This window comes from Aotus nancymaae, unplaced genomic scaffold (genome assembly GCF_030222135.1).
Source record: "Aotus nancymaae isolate 86718 unplaced genomic scaffold, 86718_ANA_hifiasm-v0.15.2.pri h1tg000033l, whole genome shotgun sequence".
Classification (NCBI taxonomy): Eukaryota; Metazoa; Chordata; class Mammalia; order Primates; family Aotidae; genus Aotus; species Aotus nancymaae.
In genome coordinates, this window is record NW_026988447.1 from 1,314,209 (window position 1) to 1,337,253 (window position 23,045).

A 23,045-nucleotide genomic window follows, 5' to 3' on the forward strand; every position below is an offset into this window, starting at 1 on the left:
GGGGAAAGCACATCAGTGAACGTCGGCAGGGAAGGGAAGCCTTCAGACTTGAGGACTTGCAAGAACAGCGAGTGGGTCACATTTGAGAGAAGGAAAAGATAAAAATAATTAGAAGTAAGGTGAAAGAAGATATTTGGGACAGGGAAAGAAGAGTGGGGAGAAGGCAGAGTAGAGAGATGAGAATGTAAAAGGATTTCAGAGGGAAAACAGTATGCAGAGGTGAGTTTCTGAACGTGTGGGAGAAAAGCTTGATCATATTAGTAGAAAATATAAAATATGGGCTAGGCGCGGTAGCTCACGCCTGTAATCCTAACACTTTGGGAGGCCGAGGCAGGGGGATCACTTGAGGTCAAGAGTTCAAAATCAGCCTGGCCAACATGGTGAAACCCTGTCTCTATTAAAAATACAAAAAAAAAAAAAAAATTAGCTGGGCATAGTGGCAGGTGCCTGTAATTCCAGCTACTCAAGAGGCTGAGGCAGGAGAATCACTTGAACCTGGGAGGTGGAGGTGGCGGCGACCTGAGGTCGTGCCACTGCACTCCAGCCTGGGTGATAGAGCGAGACTCCGTCTCAAAAAAAAAAAAAAGAAAAGAAAAGAAAATATAAAATATGTACAAACTTCCTTATTAAGTTTTTTTTTAACTTGGTGAAATAAATCATGAGTAGATAGTCTTAACTATAATAATCTAAAAGAAAATAGCCAAAGTAAACTCTGATTTTTTTAAGCTAAGAGGTGATGCTGAAAGCATCTCTGCAGCAGCACAGTATCTCACATGCGGTGGGTATTCGGCACCACAGAGAAAGGGAAGAAGAAAAGGAGATCGGTTTAGTAAATTCATTCACTACTATCCATTCTTCACATTGTGTGCAATGTTTAATGATTCTATCCATGTTCAATAAACACCACTTAAAAAGAAATCAATCAAGAATGCTTCCAAAGTACTGTAGAATATTACCAGTTAAATTGAGGCTGTAGGTTTCAAAATGTATCAAACTTTCTCAAATAAGCAAGTCTGCTTTGGATGTGAGGGTTCTTCCCAACTACTCTGTCCTTCAAGGAATGTCTTATATTCTACTTAGTGCAACACAAAAACAAAAGAACCTGATGATGTTTTCAGAAAAATACATAACGTTAGAGCAATAAAAAACATTCACACCCCATGTAATTTCTTAAAATCCTTTTTTAAAATGGTTCTATAAAACTATGAAGAGGCTGGGCACAGTGGCTCACGCCTGTAGTCCCAGCACTTTGAGTGGCCAAGACGGGTGGATCACTTCAAGTCAGGAGTTTGAGATCAACTTGGCCAATATGGTGAAACCCCGTCTCTACTAAAAATACAAAAAAAAATATCCAGGCATGGTGGCATGTGCCTGTAATCCCAGCTACTTGGGAAGCTGAGGCATGAGAACCACTTGAACCTGGGAGGCAGAGGTTACAATGAGCCAATATCAAGACACTGCACTCCACCCTGGGTGACAGAGTGACACTCAGTCTCAAAATAAAAATACATACATATATACATACATACATAAAGCAAGCTATGAAGAAAAGTTCAGTTTAATTCACTTGCCATCTAAGTAACAAAGTATGAATTCATACAATAGCCACAGCCTGGTAAAAGCTTGAATATCTTAAAATTACCTGGTTTTAAAACCCTGCAGTCACATGTAACAATTCAGCCACAACTCAACAGCCACAAATCAAATTTTTCATGGATACACAACAGATAATCTAATCCTAGTAGTGATATAGGTCCATGATGTCTAAAATGCTGGAGGGAAAACACAATAATCACTCCTTTAAGAGGGCATGTCAGGTTATTTTGCTTGGACAGCTTGTGGAATGTTAAGAACTGCTGTTATGAATGAACAACTCAATATTTATGGATTATGCAGGATATAAAGGTGAACATTTGAATTGCTTCGTATGATTCATCCTCACTGAACACTTTCAACTCCTAAATATTAAGAATCAGACTTGTTTCTTGTAAATAAAGCTAATACGTTGTGCCTCCACCACTAATACTCATTGAAATAGTTAAAGCTCAAGTACAGTCTTATCCTATATCCTAAGAAACAGTAGTTTTCTTTTTTTTTTTTAATTTATTTTAAAGACAAAATGCTACCTTTCGATACTCTTTGGTCATCTCCAAAAGCTAGCAATCTAATTTTGTCAATAAAACTTACCTGGGCCAGCCTGGCCAACATGGCAAAACCCTGTCTCTACTAACAATACAGAAAATTAGCTGGGTGTGGTGGCTCTCACCTGTAATCCCAGCTACTTGGGAGGCTGAGGCAGAAAAATCACTTGAACCCAGGAGGTGGAGGTTGCAGTGAGCTGATAATGCACCACTGCATTCCAGCCTGGGTGGCAGAATGAGACTGTCTCAAAAAAAAAAAAAAAACTTATCTGGGGTACAGTCTGCTTCTCTGTCCCGTCCATAGATCTAATACGGTGTGTTGTACATTATAAGCACTCTGTGAAGATCTATTGAGTTGATTTCAAAAATGTTGGTGTTTTGAAAAATTTCACCCATCCACGCTTGGGAAATTTAGAGTTAAGAGCTGAATTTCCCACCAGTGATGCATTGCTGACCTAAAAGCCATCTTTTTACAACTCTAACATCATTAATCTTAGCATAATACTCTGTTTCTCAAAAGGCTTCTGTGAATCCCACTGCCCAGAGGATTAAGTCCAAATTCATCATACTGTTTAAGCCTGCCACAATTCTGCCCTTCTCTTGCTTCCTAACCTTTTCTGCAAAGACTCCCCAGGATGAACCCTTGATTCACTTTATCCAGCAGATGATGTTTATTCCCTCCATGGCTTGTGTAATTAATCATCGCAGGAAAGACCTTCCCACTCCATCCCCTCAGTGAATCCTGCTGCATTCCCATCAGGGCCTAACTGAAGCCCACCTCTGTGAGCTGTGTCAATTTTCCCATGAGAATCTTTTTGGGCACCCACGATTTGCACACTTTTTCACTGCCTCATCTTCTTCTCTGTATGTCATTCTAGACACTCAAAGGGCATGGGCCAAGTCTGATACTGATTTTTCTCCCACGTAGCCTTTCAGGCATATTAGCTGATTAGGTGCTCACAAATACTCGTTGAATACATTGTTTACATGTGACTGCAGGGTTTTTAAACCAGATAGTTTTAAGATATTCAAGCTTTTACCAGGCTGGGATATAAAGCTAGGTCTCTGGGCCTCCTATCTAAAAACAATTAGTTTAAGAAAACAATAAAATGTCATGCACTTTTTCTTTTTTTTTTTTTAACTTTGTTACTTATCATGATCTTTATTAAGCTAACATTGAATAAGAATGTTCTCAGTCATTAACAATATGTAAGCCATTCACAGAAGAAATTAAGTTTATTAGGATACTATAAACATTACAGTGACAAAGTATTTATTTATTTATTTATTTTTCTATCAAACAATTTTAATTCTGTAACTTCAACTTTACAGAACTGTCTTCCTACCCCCATTCCCACAACCACATCTTACATCAACCACAATTGAAAGTGACTTTTACTCCTAAAATTTTGCTTCCATCAGTCAAAGGTTCACATTAACGTTCTCCAGTGCACAGCCGTTGTTCTACCACTTTGAGGCTAGAGCCCAAGGGCAAAGTGGTGAGAACAAGGAAGTTCTCCTTTCCCAGAAGTCAGGAAACCACTCTCAGCTACCCTTTCTGGCAACAGGAAGTTGACGAAATGACAGGAAATAATTAATGATTTTCAGCTGTATAAGGAATAGGCCTCTTCAGAGATTTTTGTTTTTAAGAATTACCCAAAATGGCTCTAAGATTTAACAGTGGAAGAGAATGATATTTTTAAAAAGGTCTGATGAACCTCAAAGACAGTCCACTTTTAAAAATACCGTTGGTTGGCGCTTTCCTTAAAACAATCAGGTTTAAAGAAAAACAGATTATAGACCCAGCAGCCAACACCCAGCAGCCAACACTCTGGCCACTCAAAGGTCATTCTTTGTTCTGAAAATCAACCTCAACTACCAGCCCAGTGACATACTAGCTTCTGAAAGGGTGCCACACAAAGAACAAGAAGGTACTATTTCACAGTTAATAGAGTTCACATCCAAAAAGGGGCAAACAGCTGAATGAAGACTGGAGCTAAATAATCCTGGGACCAGGCGAGGACACCACAGGGCTTGCAGGTAAGCAGGAAAAAAAGTCTCATAGGCTGAGAGAATGTCAGAGCAGCACTGAACCTTAGACACCATCCTGTCCATTCCTCTCATTTTATGGTAAGGCTCAAAGAAGTAAAACATTTGGCCTGAGACCAGAGAGTCTGTCCCAAAACTCAGGTCGTTCACCTCAAGGGAAGGAGCACCTAAGTATTACTTTCCCTGCAGTTTAGTGAGTCATGCCCAGGTCAACAGAGACCCACTCACATTAACACAAGCAGAAAGCCAAGGCTACCCCTGCCCCACCCACAGGAGTGGGGAAAAAGAACATCTGAACAGTCCTATTAAAAGTCAGTCTTTTTAGCCTTCTCAAAGAGAAAATAGAGCCATTAAAGATCCCAGTCTTAAAATAACCAGACTATTTTTCTTACTTTTCTTGCAGTTCCACTTAGTAACCAATGCATTTTACATTCTAATAACTACTGTCAAAACAGGATTAAAAACCTGTAACAGCACCCTCAGACTTGCTGGATTATCCCAGCTATATATTCTCCCAAAGAATAAATGAAAACCCACATTTTGAAAATGTTGTCAAAGCGGTACCAGAAAGCAAATCAAATGATCCAATATTCAGTTTAACTGTCTCTTATCGCTCTCCAATCCATTCTCCACCCAGCAGCCAATGTGTTCAAAATATACATCTGATCAGGTCACATTCCTGCTTAAAACTCTCCAATAGCTTCCTCTCAAGGCAACTTTTGATCAAGACCAAAATTTCTGGACCTCAGTCCAATGGCCCCTCCCGCCAACTCAGCTGCCTCTCCTGTGTGATTCCACAGCCACATGCACTGCAGCAACAGTGTCAGTTCCTCCAGTGAGGCCAGCTCCTTCCTACCCTAAGATGTGGCACAGCTTTCCCCATTCCTGGAACACTGTTCTCTCTCTCCCTACTCTGATCCTGATTTTATCCCCTCATCTTCTTTTCCTTCTAGATATCAGCATAATTATTCCCGTCTTCTCAAGAAAGCCTTTCCTGACCACTGTTACCCACCTTCCTGGCACGAGCAGCCCTCCTCTGCAGCACTTACTGTCATTAGAATATATTATTTTTGTGACTCTTTGATGAATGCCTGCATCCTGCAGTGAGTCATAAGGCCCACGAAGGTGGCAACCATATTTGTTCTTCCTCACCATTGTACCTACAGTACCTAGCAGATAAATATTTATTGAATCACTAATTTAATTAAAGAAGAAACAAACAAATGATGGGCCTAAAAGGGAGAGCTGTTAGGAAGCACAGAAAGATTAAGGGAAGGTTTAATCCCTTCTTAGCCAGGCTTTCAGCATTTCAGATAGATACACGTAGAGCACTTTCACAAAGGGAATGGTGGAGAAAAGCGGATCTTTAATAAAGTGCTAAGAAAATAAAACCAAGATGATTAATACATACGTTAGGCTTTTAATTTAAAAAGAAAAAGCTACTCATTTTTCAATCAACTTTTAATACTACTTAAAAGTTGCAGTGATTCTAGGTACACTTGAGGATTACCTCAGCAATAGGCAGGTCACTACCCCCCAAAACTACAACCATTCCCACCAAAAAATGGTTACATTTTTCTCTGTCTAAAAGTTTCTTTGCACATTCTTTGCAATGGTAAATTAGAAGCCCTAGACCAGCACTATCCGATAGAAATATAAGTCACAATTTTGTAGTAATCACATTAAAAAAGTAAAAAGAAACAAAAGAAACTAATTTCAATAATACATTCTCTTTTTTTTAACTTTAAAAAAAGAAAATAGGGACAGGGTCTCACTGTGTTGCCCAGGCTGCTCTCAAACTCCTGAGCTCAAGTGATCCTCCTGCCTCAGTCTCTCAAAGTGCTGGGATTATAGGCATGAGCCACTGTGCCTGGCCTACTATATTCTTTTTAATATAAAATATCTAGTATATTACCATTTCTACATGGAATCAATATATTTAAAAATATTAACAAAATATTTTACATTTCTCTTTTTTGTATTTAGAAATCACCTGTGTATTTTTTACCTCCAAACTATCTCATCAGACTAGCTGTATGTGGCTAAGTGGCTACCACAGTGATAGAGGAGCCCCACACCATCCATACTTCTGATAAATTATTTGCTCTCTTCCTTTAAAAAACTTGCAGAAAAAACTTTTAATGTTCCCTATACCAGGCAAAGCAACAATGGAAAGTGGATTATATATTCACTACAAATGACTGAAAAATAAAGAAACCAATGGTTGCATGTACATTAGTATCATGATACCTTCTTAATTCGTTCATGACTTTAAAAGCTTTCTTCATATGCCAAGGATTCACTGTCACTGGGCAGTGTTTTTCGGTATTATCATCTTTTGAATCGAGAGGCTTCTGATGACCCTGCTTTGTGCATCTGTACATAAAATAAAAGAACAAAAACAGAAAAAGATCTTATTAAAGATCATTTAGTTCAGCTTATCAAGCTACAAGAGATACAATGAATGTCTCCTTCCCTTACTTATGTAGAGGAAGTCTTAGGACAGAATATCCCAATGTAAGGTTAAGACAATGCAGAACACTTTCTGATGGATGCTATGGTTTCGATTAAAAAGTTCATAATTACCACCCCGGTGTCAAAGTTCTGTCAAAGATGAACACAGAATATTCAGTAAAAGTGGTTTAGCAGATATCTCCAAATAAAACTGTTGAGAAACGATCATCTCCATTGGAAATTAACTTGCTTTTACAACCTTTTATAGTCACGTTATTAACAAACCAAGACAGAACAGGATCACATTTTACACAAACTTCAGAAACTGAGAATCTGACTTAAATTTTGCTCTCCACCTGCCAGGATATATTTACTCCATAGATTTTGGACCTACACTCACAAGAGATTAGTCATGTTAGTTAAAAGTTATTGAGTATTTACCATATGGCAGCCACTGTGCTGAGTAGTTTACTTTCATTATTTGGCTAATCCTCACAACAACTCTCTGAGCAAATTACTATTATTATCCCCATTTAACAGATGAAGAGAATAGTCTGAGTAACTTGGTAAATAGTAGGGCTGGGTAAGAGTACAGCCAGTCTGATTCTCCATCTTGTTCTTTTCACTAATGTTTCAGTACCATTTCCTACATTGAACAATGAATATTTAGTTACATTTTTAAGCACACAAGGCTATACTAGCATTGATACATGAATTATTCTTTCAAGACTTAGGACCAAAAAATCAACCAAAAAAATCAGGGTCCCACAACGAGGGGGGCAGAGAATTAACTGCAAATTAATAGACACAAGAGAAATTTTTGAAGTAATGGTTATAAAACTTTATAAATTTAATAAAAATCATTGGATTGCACAATTATAATAGGTGGATTTATGGTATGTAAATTATACCTCAATGAAGCTATTACAAAAAATCAGGGCACCAATTTTTTAATCAGGCTTAAAAAATGAAATCTAAAAATATCATACTTGTATATATATCAAAGAACAAGCAAACATCATTATTAATTGCTGCACTTCTCTTCCTTTCCTGATCCGTTTCTAAAAGGATGATTCATTTTTAAACATTATCGTTCATTAATTCATTCAGCAATTTTTTTTTTAGTGCCAACCATGTACCAAGCACTATTCTTAAGGCACCTGCAATACATCAGTGAATAAAACAAAGACCCCTCTCCTCACAGAGCTTGGAGTCTGGTGGGGGAAAGGGGAAAACAACACAAGTCAGGGAAGCAACCAGCATGTTAGAAACTGGTGTTATGGAAATAGAAAAAGCAGGGCAAGGTAAGAGAGTGAGAAATGTGGGGATGGTGGAGGGGTGTAATCTGCAGTAAATAGGGTGCTCAGGGAAGGCCTAGTTGAGAACTGAGATTTGAACAAAAGACTAGAGGGTGTGGGAACATCCAGTTGGAAGTAATACCTACAGCAAAGGCCAATATGGGCCTGGTATGTTCCAGAAACTGTGACCCATGCAGCTTGAGCAAAAGGCTGGGACCGAGCAGGGGAAGGGAGTGCAGATCATGTAGGGCCTTTTAGGACATCCAAAGGCCTTTTACTTTGAGTGAAATAGGGAGACACTGCAAAGGAGTGACACAATCCAACATAGGTTTTCCAAAGACCACTTTGGCTGCTGGTTGAGAACAGTCTACACAGGTCAAAAGTTAAGAGGGGGCAGCTATTTAAAAGGATATTACAGTAACCCAGTAAGAGATGACTGTGGCTTAGGGAGGGTAGCAGCAGCGGAGGTGATGAAAACTGGCTGGGTTCTGGACATTCTGAAGACACAGCCAACAAGATATGTTGACACAACCATATGACATGTCAAGGAAAGTCAGAATGATTCCAAGTCTTTTGGCCCGAACAAGAGGAAGGACTGAGTTTCTGTTCATTGGGCAGGGGAAGGCTGCAGGTGGAAACTGTTTGAGATAGGAAGATCAAGAGCTGTTTTTATACATACTAGTTTTGAAATATCAAACATCCAAGTGAAGGCATCAAATCATCAGATAAATACTGGAGTCTAGAGTTGAAGAGAAAAGTTTAGCTGGAAGCAGAAATGTGGGAATCATTGGTTACATGAATGGTACATGATGTCACAAAACAGGTACTCAACATTAAGATAACCTCTAAAATTAACCAAACCCTAAGCCCCAGCATCAGCACTAGTTGAAGCACCTGACTCTCTGAGGGCTTGCCTACTACAAGTGAACATCAGTTTTACTTCCTCACCACTTGAGACTTTTCAAGGGGCCTAACAAATGAAGGAGCACAAGACTCTGCCTCCAGAGGGAAAGCCGACAGCTGGAGTGGGAAAATAAGGAGGTGCCACTCCACTCCCTAAGGCCTCTTGAAGGTGTATGTGTGAAGAATTAGTTACACCTAGTCGAAGAAAGGAAAAGCATCGGTAAGCCTAGAAGCCAAAAAGAAGGAAGAACATTCACATCTAGAGGGAGAGGACTGAGGAAACACTTTATAGTTTAAGACAGATACTCTCATTCTACTTACATAGGAAACCAGGGAAAGGGGAAACTGCATAGATATATGCAACCCATGCAAACTTCCTGACCATGTAACACTGAATGTCCATATACTATAGCAAGGTAACACTTCTTCTATATCTGCTTCCAGTTTAATAATTTAGAAGGTGACACAAAGGAAGAATGGTATGCTGAGGATTAGCAAAACTATCATAAAAGAATTTTTCAATGCTGAAAGTAGAAGCAAAAGGAACTCTGCCCCAAAAAAGAATGTCATTGTTTAAGAATCAGGAGTGTTTATATTTGCTTAAGAACTTAGGAATTAAAAATCCCTGCATTGGAGAATTCACTTTAAGACAGCTGCCATACAACAATCAATGCCCATATTGGTGCTCTCTTAAACCTATTTTCAGCTCCTGCTTTTTCTGATGTACTACAGGAACTCTACAAAGAAGACTTTATTCAAAGGCTTAAAGGAATAAGAAAAAATGCTGAATTTTCTTAAGTGTTCTCTGTATTGAGAGCCTCTTACAAATACATCACCCCTTCTGCACACGTCTATTTTCAAAACTAATGCCCTTTCCATAATTTTCCACTCCCTCTATGTGGCTTTGTGTTAGGTGGCTTCTCATTCAGAAGCAGAACAGAAAACGATGCATAATGTCTAAAACTATAGATGAGAGAAACGTACATATACTAGGAACAACCAGTTAAGTGAGAGGTTAAGTGACAGGTAAAGGTTTTGCCCTTCAGGTTGTACCACATTAAATCCAGAATTACACCTTTGCCCTGCTTCCCTTCTGAAGCAAAGTGCAGCCTTTTCCAGAAAAAACTTCCAATTCTGAAAACTGTCTTCTTTAAAATATGTGACAAAGGTATTTTTTTCAAGTTCCTTTCACCTTTAAGTCTTTCCTCAACTGTTACAGTCCTCAAGTAGTCTTGCAATTATCCAATAGCCTACTGTTATCAACACATACTCTAAAAATAGTTGGTTTCGCAGGGTTTGAATCTCAGTGTACTGCTATGTTTTGTAATAGATATCCTAAAGCCTTCCTTCAGTGACTAACTTCTGCAAATTCCCAGCTTTGAAAAAGGTTGGCTTCTCAGATGAGGTGACTTTCTAACTCTGCCTAAGAATACACTATTGATGACAGCTGAATTCCCAGAGAGGAAGAAAATAAAGACTCTAACATGGCATCTCCCTCAAATAGTCAAGATTTCCAAACCAGGCAAAGGTTTAAACCTACTCTAACAATTCTGAGAACACCACAGAAATGAGGTATAATTTCATTAGATATTTATTATTGGCTTTGGAATAATGGTTTTCAGTAGAGTGAAAGAGAAAGATCAGAATCACCCAAGCAGTTTTTGCAAGCCACAAATAATCACCCCTTCTCATATGAAGAGTCAGACAAGCCCTTTTTAGAATTAGGTATATGTATATGATGGCATCTCCAGGGGTAAAAAAGAAAAGGGTAAAGGCAGCAACGCATGATTTTTAAAAACAATAATAATAACACAAGTCATATAACATGCCCCACCACCAACTTATCTCCCACCCCAGAATCATCACAGATTAAATACTTTAGAAAATACGGATTGTTTATATTTCTAGAGTTTTCTGGTAGGAAAAAAAAGCAATAATTCACATGAATGATGCAGCTGCAAAGTTTAGCAGGGGACCAAAGACATTTTCACATTTAGGACATAAATACTTGGCCCTTGGGTGGCCACCATCACTGTTTTCCCCTCTCACTGTTCACCTCAAAAGCTGCAAGACTCCCCTGCTTGCAATGAGTCACCCACCATTACTCACAATTATCTGCCAAGTTCGCGTCAGCAGCTGTTGTTTTCAAAGTCAACATCCATGCTGTACTGTTTTGAGGTTTCTCCACTACTTTATATTATTTCTTCTATTTCTCTTCTGTATTCCCAGCTACATTTGCATTCAGAAGTAGGCATCTTATTAGCATTGCCCTCATACACAAATCCAGGATATCAGAAGTAGAGAGTCAACCATAACTAATATTTTAACTAAAATTTGTTATGTCATTCTATAGTTTTTCAACAAAATATTCTCACATCCTTCAAACAAATAACCACTATATTACTTAGAGGCTGTGAAGGTAGAGGACATTCTCAACTGGAAACACATTTGGGTCTATGGGAGGGTTGTGATTTCAATTTTTTCAGTTAGCTAAGGCAAAGAGACACACTGCAAATTTTCTTCAAGTGTCTGGAATTTAAAGTTTTATTAGGTATGGAACCAGTAGATTAACTAATCTACAAATGTATGTTCATATTACCAAATAAATACAGCTTCTTAAAAATGTTAACATCTGCCCTATTGACAGGTAAGAACTTGGATTAGTTCTTCAGTATGTAGACCCTTAGAACTGAATATGCAGCATCTTGTGAGATAAAAACTTCTATTTTTTTCTATTACTTGTTTATCCAAGAAAAAGAAACTTCCGATCCTGCATCAAGTCATAGAATACCTTTCAGACAATATCATAATAATGACACTGAATACTTTAAATACAGATGTATTGTTAAAAATTATTTTTCCAATTTTCTAGAGCTGAAAAGGAAACATCTAGAAAAGTCTGAATTGTCAAACTTTACTAAAATATATTAACAGTTAAAAACCAGAGCCCGAACTCACTGAAAGGCAGAGGGAGGTATTAAACAGCACCCTTTTTCTCCCTGCAGAACTCGGTTGTGCGGCTTTATGTTAAGCATGTGGGGAAGCACTGGCAGGAGGAGGAGGTTGGGATGTCTGAGGTGGAGAGGTTGATGGAAGTTGGAGTATAATTGCTCTCTGATAGTAGAACAATAGAGCTGTAAAAAGCTCTGCTTCAGTTCAACTCAGCTTTCTCTCCCTCTTTCCCTCCCACCTACATGACAAACAGAACACAATCAGGCACTTTTTGTCCCTGACAGCAACTATTACCAGGAAAAGGACTAGGGTAAAAGCATGTCTTATGCAAGATCAATCTCCTAAGGAAAACTTGGTAAACAACTAACAAAGCATTGTCAGAGTGGGATATTTGTGAGGTGCTAAAATAGGGAAAAGGAGGTTGATGATACATTTCAAACATTTCCATTTCTTTTATCACTTATATTTCTGACGTTTCTTTTGCCCCTCTTCCTAGTATTGCCATCACTTGATTGGTAAGGGGGCAGCAATATGACTCGGCAATTCAGTTGACTGGGATATATTTTCTAGCACTTGAATGAAGAGGTACTAGGTGAGGACCAGAATCAGAAGGAAGCCCTAAATTGTAGTTCTGTCTGTGCCAAGTACTAACCAAGCAACCTTGGATTAGTCACTTAGCCTCTCTGGGCTTCAGACTACTCATAAAATTTATTTCACAAATATGTCTGATGTGAAATGTAATATGAAAGCCAAAAATAATATCTTATCTCAGGTAGCTGTATAGGCACTAGGCACTATATGAATATAAACAAAATTTAGAAGAAAATTGAGTTTAGGAGCTAAACTGAATATGCAGATATATTTTTGTGGCTCTTATGGGCCTTCATTTTTAATTATAATATTCAATTCAGTTAATAGCAATACTCAAAATGACCAAAGCTAATAAATTATTTGTTTTAAGTGCTCCCTAGATGCCCACTGCATACCTTGTACTAAGAAGGGTAAGAAACATTACAAAGGCTGAACTGAGATCTTCCTCCAGTTACCATCTAAATGGGAAGATACATGGGAAACCACCAAGGAATGGAACAAGTCAGTACACAGGTGCAGTGACCAACACTATAGAAATGTTAACGATGAGCTGGAATGAGTTGGAGTAAAGAGGAAAGACTCTGTGAAGGAGACAAAGCTCCAATGGGACCTTGGAGGAAGCACATGATGATATTGGACATATAAGATAAGATAAAATGATGGAAGGCTGTGCCTGCCTGAGTCTCTGGTTTTGATAAGTCACTTCACATGACTAAGATGTTGGGACAGTTAAAACAGCATGTGGACTGAAGAGTGAGGAGAGAATACACAGAGCTCAACAGGAGACCAGTGAAAAAATTCAGGTATCAAGTAATGAAATCCATTCATCAGAAAAGTAGCAGCCAGAATGGACACTTGAAACCAGGACTGCAGTTCCTAGGGACTGATAAGATGTGGGAGATGAAAAAAGAGAGAGAAATCAAAGACTATTCCAACGTTTTGGTCATCAGGGACCAGAAGAATGGTTATCCCATTGAATAAGTGGAAATGTTATAAAAAGAAGTCAGTTTGTGAACAAACATCAGTTTTGGATATGTTGAGTTTAGAGGTATTAGCTAAGAGTAGAGACGTGAGAAGTTCAAAATTCCACACCAAAGCACAGACCTAAAGCCCAGACTTAAGATATAAATGGAGCTATAACTTAGAGATTAACAGTTGATTGAAAAGAACTGGCCGAGGCCTACTTCTGCAAGGAAATACTGCCCGCAAACAGTGACAGAAGAGAAGCTATGCAAGACAGAAAAAAGTGATTCAACAGCGAGATTAGAATCCCAGTTTTTCTAATACTTGATGAGCTTGAGAAAGTAACTTAAACTCTACTTTTTCAGCTGACAAATAAGACACCTACCACTATAATATTGTTGACAAGATTGAGATAAAGTTATAAAGTATGCAAATAACATTTAGCAACCTAAAAACCAGAGAAGGAAAACAAGAAAAGGTGCTGTCATAAAATGCAGGGATTGTTTTTCAAGGTAAAATCAGAGAATGGAACTGATCAAAGGAATATTTTAGCGAATGCCAATATCTGAAATGTAAGAAAGTACAGTGCATAACACACAAAAACTATACTGACCCACTCACTGCAGCAATTATCTCATCAGGAGAAGAATTCAAGAATGCCTTTGTGCTTGCTATTCTACCTGGAATGCCATTCCCCCTCTGGATTGTGCTAAAATATCACCTTGTCAAAGACACACTGATCCTAGTTGAACTATTATTCTTATTATTCTCTACCCTTTTATTCTGCTTCGTTTTTATTTATTGAACTTACTACTAACAATATTACATATTTGCTTGCTATTAGTTTCAATCATAGGAAAAGGAACTTTGTTTTCTGAGAAATCCCCAAAATTTGGCCATAGTAGGCACTCAATAAATATAAATTAAAATCTCAGACTGCCTCATTATAAACAGTAAATACATTTGGATTTGGTAGAGCACTACAGAAATGCAATTGAAAGTGTATTTCCTTCTCTGGATCATCTTGAAAAAACCTGCCTGATCTTAAGAAAGAAGTTCAGAGGTTTTCATAAGTACTCCTAGTGTAAATCCGTAACAGCCATAGATGAGTAAATTTACAGTCATCTTCAGAAAAGCACATTTACTAATATTTATTGAATACCTACCATGTGCATCAGAAACAAAAGTTTGGGGCATTTTGCGGGGAGTAGGTAGAGTGATTTCCCAGTATCAGAAATTTTTTAAACTACTACATAAATGCTACCCATTTCCAGAATTCAATTCTCAAGTTCCCAGATGCACCTCAAAAGTTGTCCCTATATGCAACACTTCCTTCAACACACATTGATCCACGTCTTCTTCACCATTAACTTGTGTGCCATTATTACTCCTAAATATTTTAAACATCTTTATCACTGGGGAGATTCGCCTGTGATATGAGAGATGTCCAATGTACATTTAATTAAACAAAAATAAGAATACACACCAATGCACTACAACAGACAAACAAATGAATACTGGGGTAACCCATAGCAAGGTTCCAAATTCATAGCAATTGAATCTTAGAAAGAACAATAAAGATCATCTGGTTCAGTGGACTGCAAATGTCAGGCTTCATTGAACTTTTTACTGCTCTATGACAAAATGAGGAAAATGTAATAAGTTTTCATAAAGCTAAATTTTTTTAATTTAAAAAGTTTAGTCAGATTACATCCTTCCTTATGTTTGAAGAAGGATGTTAAAATGTTTTTTTCTGTCATAAAAAGATGGTGATAGTTGATCATTGTTGTTTCATAGATAATTATTTTACTTGGCAAAACAAAAAACTCAGCAATTCTCTGCTAGACTTCAATTTTTTTTTTAATTTTACAGGTCAGTGAAATTCAAAAATGTGAGAACCTCTGCTCTAATCCAACCAATCTTCTGCTGCCTAAATGCCTTAGAACACGGTCAACAAGTTGTTTGTCTGCCTATGCATGAACACCTCTGATGACAAATCTCTAAGTGATGTGGAATCATCAACCGAAAAAAGGGTATGGTTATATCTGAGGGACGTTTGCTTTGTTTTGTTAAAGAAAAGCAAAAAAATCAAGGCTTATAGAGAGTAAGCCAACTTGTGAAAATGGAGTCAGTAAAGAAAACAAGTGCTAAGAAAACTGATCAGTAAGAGAAGATCGAAGGAATGCACTCAGGCCTATACCTCAGTCTTCCTTCAACTTACTGTAAAAATCTTTACACAAATAACTATAAAAGTCAGACTGTAAAATACATTCCTGAGGTCAGGGCTGGTCAATTTACATTTCCTTTCGCACATCTCAGTTTACCATCTGAAATTCCTTTACTAATCTACATCTAATTTTTCAGTTACACATCTTTAAGGTTTGAGCAGAAGCAAATGTAACACAGTCTCAATATCACCCAAACCCCAAAATGCAACAGAATCTAAATGCCACATAGACTCAAGGTTGCAAAAAACAATATGCAGAAATATATAGTCCAATGACACTTTTTAATTATATGAGAATTAAAAAAGATGAGAAGTTGGAGGCAAGGAACAGAAAAAGCACAAGAGATCAAAAGCTAATTCCAAGAAGTCCATCCTGAAGGAAGCAGGAAGGTGGGTACAGATGCCTGATATCCCTCCAAGACAATGTGCCAACAGGCCAATGGAGTACGAGGTGGGATCTGAGAGCAATGTAAATCTTGATGTTAAAAGAGAAGCATAAGCAAAAGCACCATGCACAGTGTCAGGCAGAGACAGGCATTCAAACATTTGCAGATTGAATGAATTAATAAACAGACACTTAACCCAAAGATAATCTGGGGCCCTGCTTCCAACCACACCATCTAAGGTACTTTAAGTCCAGGTCAAACATCTTTCTTTGCCTTAAAGCTCAGGCTAAAAATCTAACTTTATGAAAAGCTGAGTCTTCCTAATAGTTTCCACTGGCCTCTGTCCTCGCCCAGCTCTGGCAGTGAGGCCCAGTAAAGTTCCTTCCTAAAGATACTGCCTGCATGTCTCAAATCTAGCACATGTGATCCATGGTGGAGGGATGTTAACGGGAGTGGAGGCAAACAGGCCAAGGGGTGGCAAGGAAAAAAACGAATTCTGATCCACAGAAAGGCAAACAATGAGTTTTAGAATTAGGGTTAATCCTGGATAGAATCAAATGAAAATAAAAACCCATTTGTATTTATAATTAAATAGAACCAATGGAAAAGTCTCACCAACTTTAGCCACCCATGATTGAAAGGAGTTTTAACAATTCTTTCATCCATGCTGGCATTCCAGGTTTTCCATTATATCTCAGCCTCTCATTGTTCCAGCACTATTGATGGAATCTCAATACCAAAAAAATGGTGCTGGTCATCAAAATTACGATTAGCTGATCTACTCTAGAGTCAGTTTATCAGTGTTTGCATGCATACATCAATTTCATTTCTTATTATTTCAATTTAAATAATCTGTGTCTCTATCCCCTTCCACCAGAGCCTGCCTGCTTTTCCACATCCTTCCTTTCACCTGCGTTCTAAGATTCCCTTGTTCTTTCCTTTAGTTCTTTCTGTTCCAAAAGTAAAAAGGAACTGCAAGAACTGATATATAGAAGGCAGGTTTACTACAGATAACATACCTACATGTTACATATTATATACCATGTGTTGTCTAAATACAGCTAGCATATCCTGCCTCAAGTGCTTCTGAGCCTGGGCAGACCCCCATGTGTTCATTCTGCTGATGTTAACCATCCACCATCATATTTCCTAGGGGTTCAAGTGCCTTCCTCCAGCCTGCTGAAGAACATGACTAAATCTCAGAGCCCTCAAAGTCACAGCTATCGAGAGGCGGCTAAGCCCTTGCTTCTGTCAGCCCAAGAGGGCCAATCCACGAGTCTTATCATCTACCCCTACATTTCCAAGACCTGTTCCACTCAAGCTAAACATTCTGAAACACACCTTTAGAAACTGTCGTTCCAGAATCCCATTAGCTCTCCCAAAAGGGCTGAACATCAAAAAATTATTCAACCCAAGCCAAACATTATTATTTTGGCTGGAATTCTGCCAAATAACCACAAGAGGCTGGTGCGGTACAAGTGCCATGGAGTTGAAGCTTGCCAAATCTAACCGGAGAACGACAAGCCTCCATAAATAAGCTCTCATGAAAAGGTACACCATTCTTCAGGATTAGGTTTTTGTATCTAGTTTAAAAAGTCAGATTCAAAGGACTCTTATTCCTTCCCAAGAGAAGAGGGAACCACAATTGAAATTTTCAAAACTCCTGGGTATTTACAGTCCACTTTTACCAAGATGTTTTTAAAACTAAAAACTAAAATTAAAAAAAGAAAAAAAAAAAACTTGTTCTGAATAATGCAATAACGTCTTCTACATGTTTCAGCTATTATTTCTAGAAAATAATTCTGTTGCCAGTGATCTTGAATGTACTTGGGTACCAAAGAAAAAAGACACCTGTGCCTGGCAGGTCGATACGCTACTAATTTGCCCGAGGTACTAAGGAAACAAGATGCTCTGATTTCTGGATAAAACGTTCTGCGTGCCAGGTAAAAGAGGTCACATGCCCTGAACAGCCGCCGCTCATTTTAGAGTGCTGTAAAAGCTCCTCAGATATTAATTTTGTTAGAAATTCGGGGAATCAAGCAACCTAAGATCAATTCATTTAGACAGTGGACGACTGGTACTTTCCAGTTTCCTTTTTTCAACGGACTCCGTGCATCCTAGCTTGATCCCCTAGAAAGGGGTGGGCAAGCTGGGCACCAGCTGCCCATGCATTTCAGGGAGGTACACACAGGACCAGCAGGGTCCCCCATGCGCAGCCCCACCCCAAATCTTCTATCCGCCTGGCATGGGGAAGACCCTTCCCTAGAAATCCTGGGCAGCGTTTTAAGTCACCGCCTGGCGAAGGTGAGTTTCCGTCCGCGTCCGCTCAGGACTGCGGGCACCGCGCCTCGTCACGCCCCGCATCTCTCACCTCCCGCCGGCCCCGGCGGCTCCGGGCGGCCGTACCCCAAGCTGCGCCCGCGACCGGCGACACGCGCCGCAGCGGCGCGCTTATCCGCAGCGGCACAGCCCGCCCGCCCGCCAGCTCACTCACGCGGGAGGCAGCGGCGGCGTCTCCATTGTGGCTCCTCTCGGGCTTCAGAACGCAGGCACCGACCGCCGCCGCCAGCACCATTCCAGCCGCGGACGCCGGCACTGCCCGCCCGCCAAGCCACGTTCCATCCGCCCCGGAGGGGGCGCCGCGCTCGCCTCACCGGGCGCCACCACCTGCGGCGGCGGCCCCCGCGGCCATGGCCCGCTCGGCCGGGCGCGCTCCGTCTACTGCGCGGCTCCCGCGCTCGCCCGAGTGCGGGGCGGCGGCGGCGGCGGCGGGACGGGCGGGCGCGCGGACTCGGCCACTTCCGGGTTCGGCCCCGGCCGGCGCTGACGCCGTGACGGGATGGCTATGCGGCCTCCCGCGGCGGCCGAGGACCCCTCCTTCGGCGCCTCCTCTTCCTCCTGCTGCTGCTGCTGCTGCTGCTGCCGCTGCTGCCGCTGCTGCTTTTGGAGGCGGGCGGGCGCCAGCCGGGAGCGGGGCGGGCGTGCCCAGACGCGGGCCCGCAGGCCGGGACGCGGGCGGCGGCCGCCCACAGCGGGTCTGTGGATCACCGGGACGGGGGCGCTGGAAAATGGGAGCGGAGGGGGTTCTCCGTCCAGAAAAAGGGCGGCCGAACGCACGGCGTAATAACGCTCGGTATCCACTTAGTGCTCTGCTTCGCGGGCGTCTGTACACGTTATTCTTTTCATTTGAGCCTATACCCAGGGAGATGAGAAGGGTAGGCATGACCAATCAGTGCCCTTACAGATGGTGGAACTGAGGCGAGAAGAAATGATTTGCCTGTCCAGTGTCCCAAGCAAGAAGCTGGCTCTCCCTCCAGTATGCCATCCATTCCTTGGACAAGTGAAGTGAGCACCTGCTAGGCAAGGTTTTAGTGCTGGGGATGCGACAGTAAAACCAAGACTCTGTTTGTGGAGCTGTCCATCTAGACGGGGTGACAGAAACAAGCGATGCTTGCCAACAAGGAACATGAGAATGAGGAGAGGGGAAGAGATTTTAGAAGGAGTGGTCAGTGAAGGCCTCTCAAAAGGTGTGAGTTAAACAGAGATGGAATAACGTGGGCTTTGAGTAATGCAAAAAATGCCCAGGGCAGAGGGAAGAGCAGCGTGGAGGCTGCTAAGCAAGATCCTGCCTGCCTTGTTGAGGAACCGGAGGGAGAACAATGCAGCTGGTGGTTCTCCAAGTATGCCCGCTGGAAGCAGTAGCACCTGCGAACTTGTTAGAGCTATGAATTCTCCAGTTCCACTTTAGACCTACTGAACCAGAAACTCTGGGAGTGGGGCCCGGCAGCCTGTGCTTTAACAAGCTCTCCAGATGATGCTGGCTGGGGCCGCGAGGGTGGAAGACCCTCTAATGAAGCAGAGTGAAGTCAGGAAGACAGCGGCAGGAATGGGTGTGGCGGGGAATAATCACTGATCACCCAGGCCTTGTAGGCCATGATAAAGGACTTGGCTTTTACTAAATGAGAAGCAATTAGAAAGTGGTGAGTAGGTTGATCTGATCATTAAAAGGATGACTTTTCTGTGATTTGTTTGAAAATATCCCAGGAAAAGTAGAGAGAAGTGAATAGATGAAGATTTATAAAATGTTATTTTTTTTTATTATTTTTTCTCTTTGAGACGGAGTTTCGCTCTTGTAACCCAGGCTGGAGTGCAATGGCGCAATCTCGGCTCACCGCAACCTCCGCCTTCTAGGTTCAAGCAATGCTCCTGCCTCAGCCTCCCGCGTAGCCGGGACTACAGGCGTGTCATGCCCAGCTAATTTTTGTATTTTTAGTAGAGACGGGGTTTAACCATGTTGACCAGGATGGTCTCGATCTCTTGACCTCCTGATCCACCCGCCTCGGCCTCCCAAAGTGCTGAGATTATAGGCATGAGCCACCGCGCCCGGCCAAAATGTTAATTTGTGATGGGGGTGTGATCATCATTTATGTGTGTTTATGTATATGTTTTAAAAGTTCATAATAGGCTGGGTGCAGTGGCTCTCGCCTGTAATCCCAGCACTTTTTGGAAGGCAGAGACGGGCAGATCACCTGGGGTCAGGAGTTCAAGACCAGCCTGGCCAACATGGCAAAATCCTGTCTCTACTAAAAATACAAAAATTAGCCCTGCGTGATGGTGGGCGCCTGTAATCCCAGCTACTCAGGAGGCCGAGGCAGGAGAATCGCTTGAACCCAGGAGGTGGAGGTGGCAGTGAGCTGAAATCACACCACTGCACTGCAGCCTGGGCGACAGAGCAAGACTCCATCTCAAAATAAATAAAAGTTCATAATACAAAGTTGTTTTTTTTTTTTTTCTAAAGGTGACTGTTTGCTGTGTGGGCAACATGAGTAGGGAGGCAAGAGAGCAAGCAAGAAGATGAGCTTAGCTGGAATGAAAAGTAAGGATGGCCTGGATTAGAGTCCGAGTGATTGAGAGACATGGTCAGATTCTGACTCTATTTAGAAGGTAAAGAACACAGGAACAGCTGATAGATTAGGGTATAAAAGAAAGATGGTCCTAAGGGTTTTGTTCAGAGTTCTGGGGAGAATGGAGTTGCCCTTTGCGGGGATTGAGGAGATAGAGAAGAAAGGAATATGGGGGTGCGGGACGAAGATTTTATTTGTAAACTCTGATTTAGATATAGTAAGTTTGAGATATCTATTAAACATTCATGTGAAGATAGGTGTCGACAATTAGATATATGTATCTGGGGTAGATATAAATTTGGAAGTTGTTAGCATACAGATGGTATTGAGATCAACTAGATTATGTAGCTACAGAAAAGAAGTAGAACAAGAAGTAAGTCCTGGGGCACTCCAACATTAAAAAAGAAGAGGAAGAGGACTCAGCAAGGGAGATGGTAAAGGAACAGCCAGGGAAATAGAAAGAGATCCAAGGAAAGTGTCTTGGTAGCCTAGTTAAAGGTTCCAGGAAAAAAATTTAAAAACCTTAGTATGCTTTAGCATGAGCTAACTCCTCTGTATGATAGTTCTGTTCAGAGCCATAATAAAACTTTCTACTTTACAAAGTCGTTTTAAGAATTAAATGAAATAATTTATGTAAAGTATATAGCACATAAATGTATAATGGAAGCACTTAATAAATGTTAGTTGCTGTTATTATTTCTGTAAATTTCTGTGGCCATCAGTCTTACCTGACTCAGCTAGGAACTGGGTTAGGTCCTAGAGCGGAGATACTAACTTAGGTTTTACCAAACCTTTGACCTGACTTCCTTCTGCATGCAAGCTCCGTGAGTAGGACTGACTCATCAGCCATTTCAGGAACTCTTTTGAGGCAGGGGGTGGGGGGGTTGGAGGTGGACTTTTCTATTGCTTTTGTATCTTCCCACCCAAAATATGTGTACAAATAAATACTAAAAAATTAAGATGTGTTCATCTGACAAATCGGCACATATCTTCAAACCATAGCCCCTCTCACACCCTCCTCTGGGTTGGTTTTGTCTATCATAACTCTCTGCTTAAGGGGTCCAACTCATCTAGCATGCTAAATGTCAACCCAAACCTTTCTTCTTTCACAACCACCCCCATTTGTAGGCTTCACAAGTAGACTGAGAAAGTACATTACCCACATACAATTCAGCCTTACTTGGAGTTAAATGTCACATCACAAGCTCTAGTCTCCCAGTGTGATCACATCAAGTAGATATGAAGACAGTCGACAATCTTAATCCATATCTGTGCTCCAGACCCCATTGCCTGCAGAGAAGAGGAAGAGCAGAACCCAGACCCTGAAATCTAGATCAGGCTAACATTTAATCCATTATCTCCACTAAAGATCTTAAAGCAATTTGAAAATATTAATCCACATTGAGTCTTTGATGTTTTCTGAAAACCCAGTGACAGAACTCTTGGCTTTCAGACATAAGCAGACCTGCCTAAGATCAGCAGCAATTTACAAGGCCAACGTTTCCATTTTCATCTTTATGTGGCCAAGTAACCTCAGCCAGTTATAGCCCCCACCTTTAACCTTGTCTCTCCATTCACAAGAGAAAGTAAACAAAAATGCTTGACAGGCTGAGCCCAAATCCAACGCTACAGTGGGGAAGAAATTTTTTAATACTTCTTCCTTTGACTCTCAGTTTCACTATCTTCTCGAGTAAAGGACACTAAGGATTAGGAGCAGCTATCCTAGGCCACCAAAGTCTTCTCTTTTTCATTTCCCTTGACGTAAGGACTGACTGAACATGCAATGGTGTTCGCCTCCCCTTGCTTAGGTTATTACCTCCACCCACATTTTCATCATTCTTTAGCTGAGCCCTTTACACCCTTGGCAGAGGGATGAGATCTTACAAAAGTCCATCTGTCTGCTATACTGTTGAAATAGAACAATTCCTTAACCATATTATTAATCCTAATCTAAAGCTAATGTAAGTAATAGAAATGTATCACTTGTAAAGAAAATGGAAACATGCAGATGAACAAGTCCATGACAGTACCTGGTGGCAAAAATCTCTTAGATTGAGCTGAAATCAGATGTTGCAATAGAACTAATGGCATGACATGGCAGGCACAAACACATCTCATGGCAAGAATCTGGGAGCTGAGAATTACTCCTGTAAAGAAAAGACTTAACTTCACTGAAG

General features: G+C 40.7%; 1 protein-coding gene across 6 annotated transcripts in view; it reads right to left on the bottom strand.

The window, feature by feature from the left end:
* LOC105732478 (kelch-like protein 2) overlaps nt 1-18,804 on the bottom strand; it is a 118,699-nt gene extending 99,895 nt beyond the window's left edge. For 4 of the 6 annotated variants that reach the window (XR_001111000.3, XM_064383753.1, XM_064383754.1 and 1 more), the window contains exons 1-2: nt 18,459-18,545; nt 6,441-6,566 (exon numbers count right to left, since the gene is read on the bottom strand). Coding sequence is in view for 5 of the 6 variants with exons in the window: in XM_064383753.1 (XP_064239823.1) it covers nt 6,441-6,566; nt 18,459-18,484 (152 nt within the window). In the remaining variant the exon portion in view is untranslated. Of the gene's footprint in view, nt 1-6,440; nt 6,567-10,954; nt 11,060-18,458 lie in introns of those variants that run through there. The other 2 variants (XM_012474564.3, XM_012474565.3) reach the window with 2 other exon arrangements.
* Between the last annotated feature and the right edge of the window lie 4,241 nt (nt 18,805-23,045).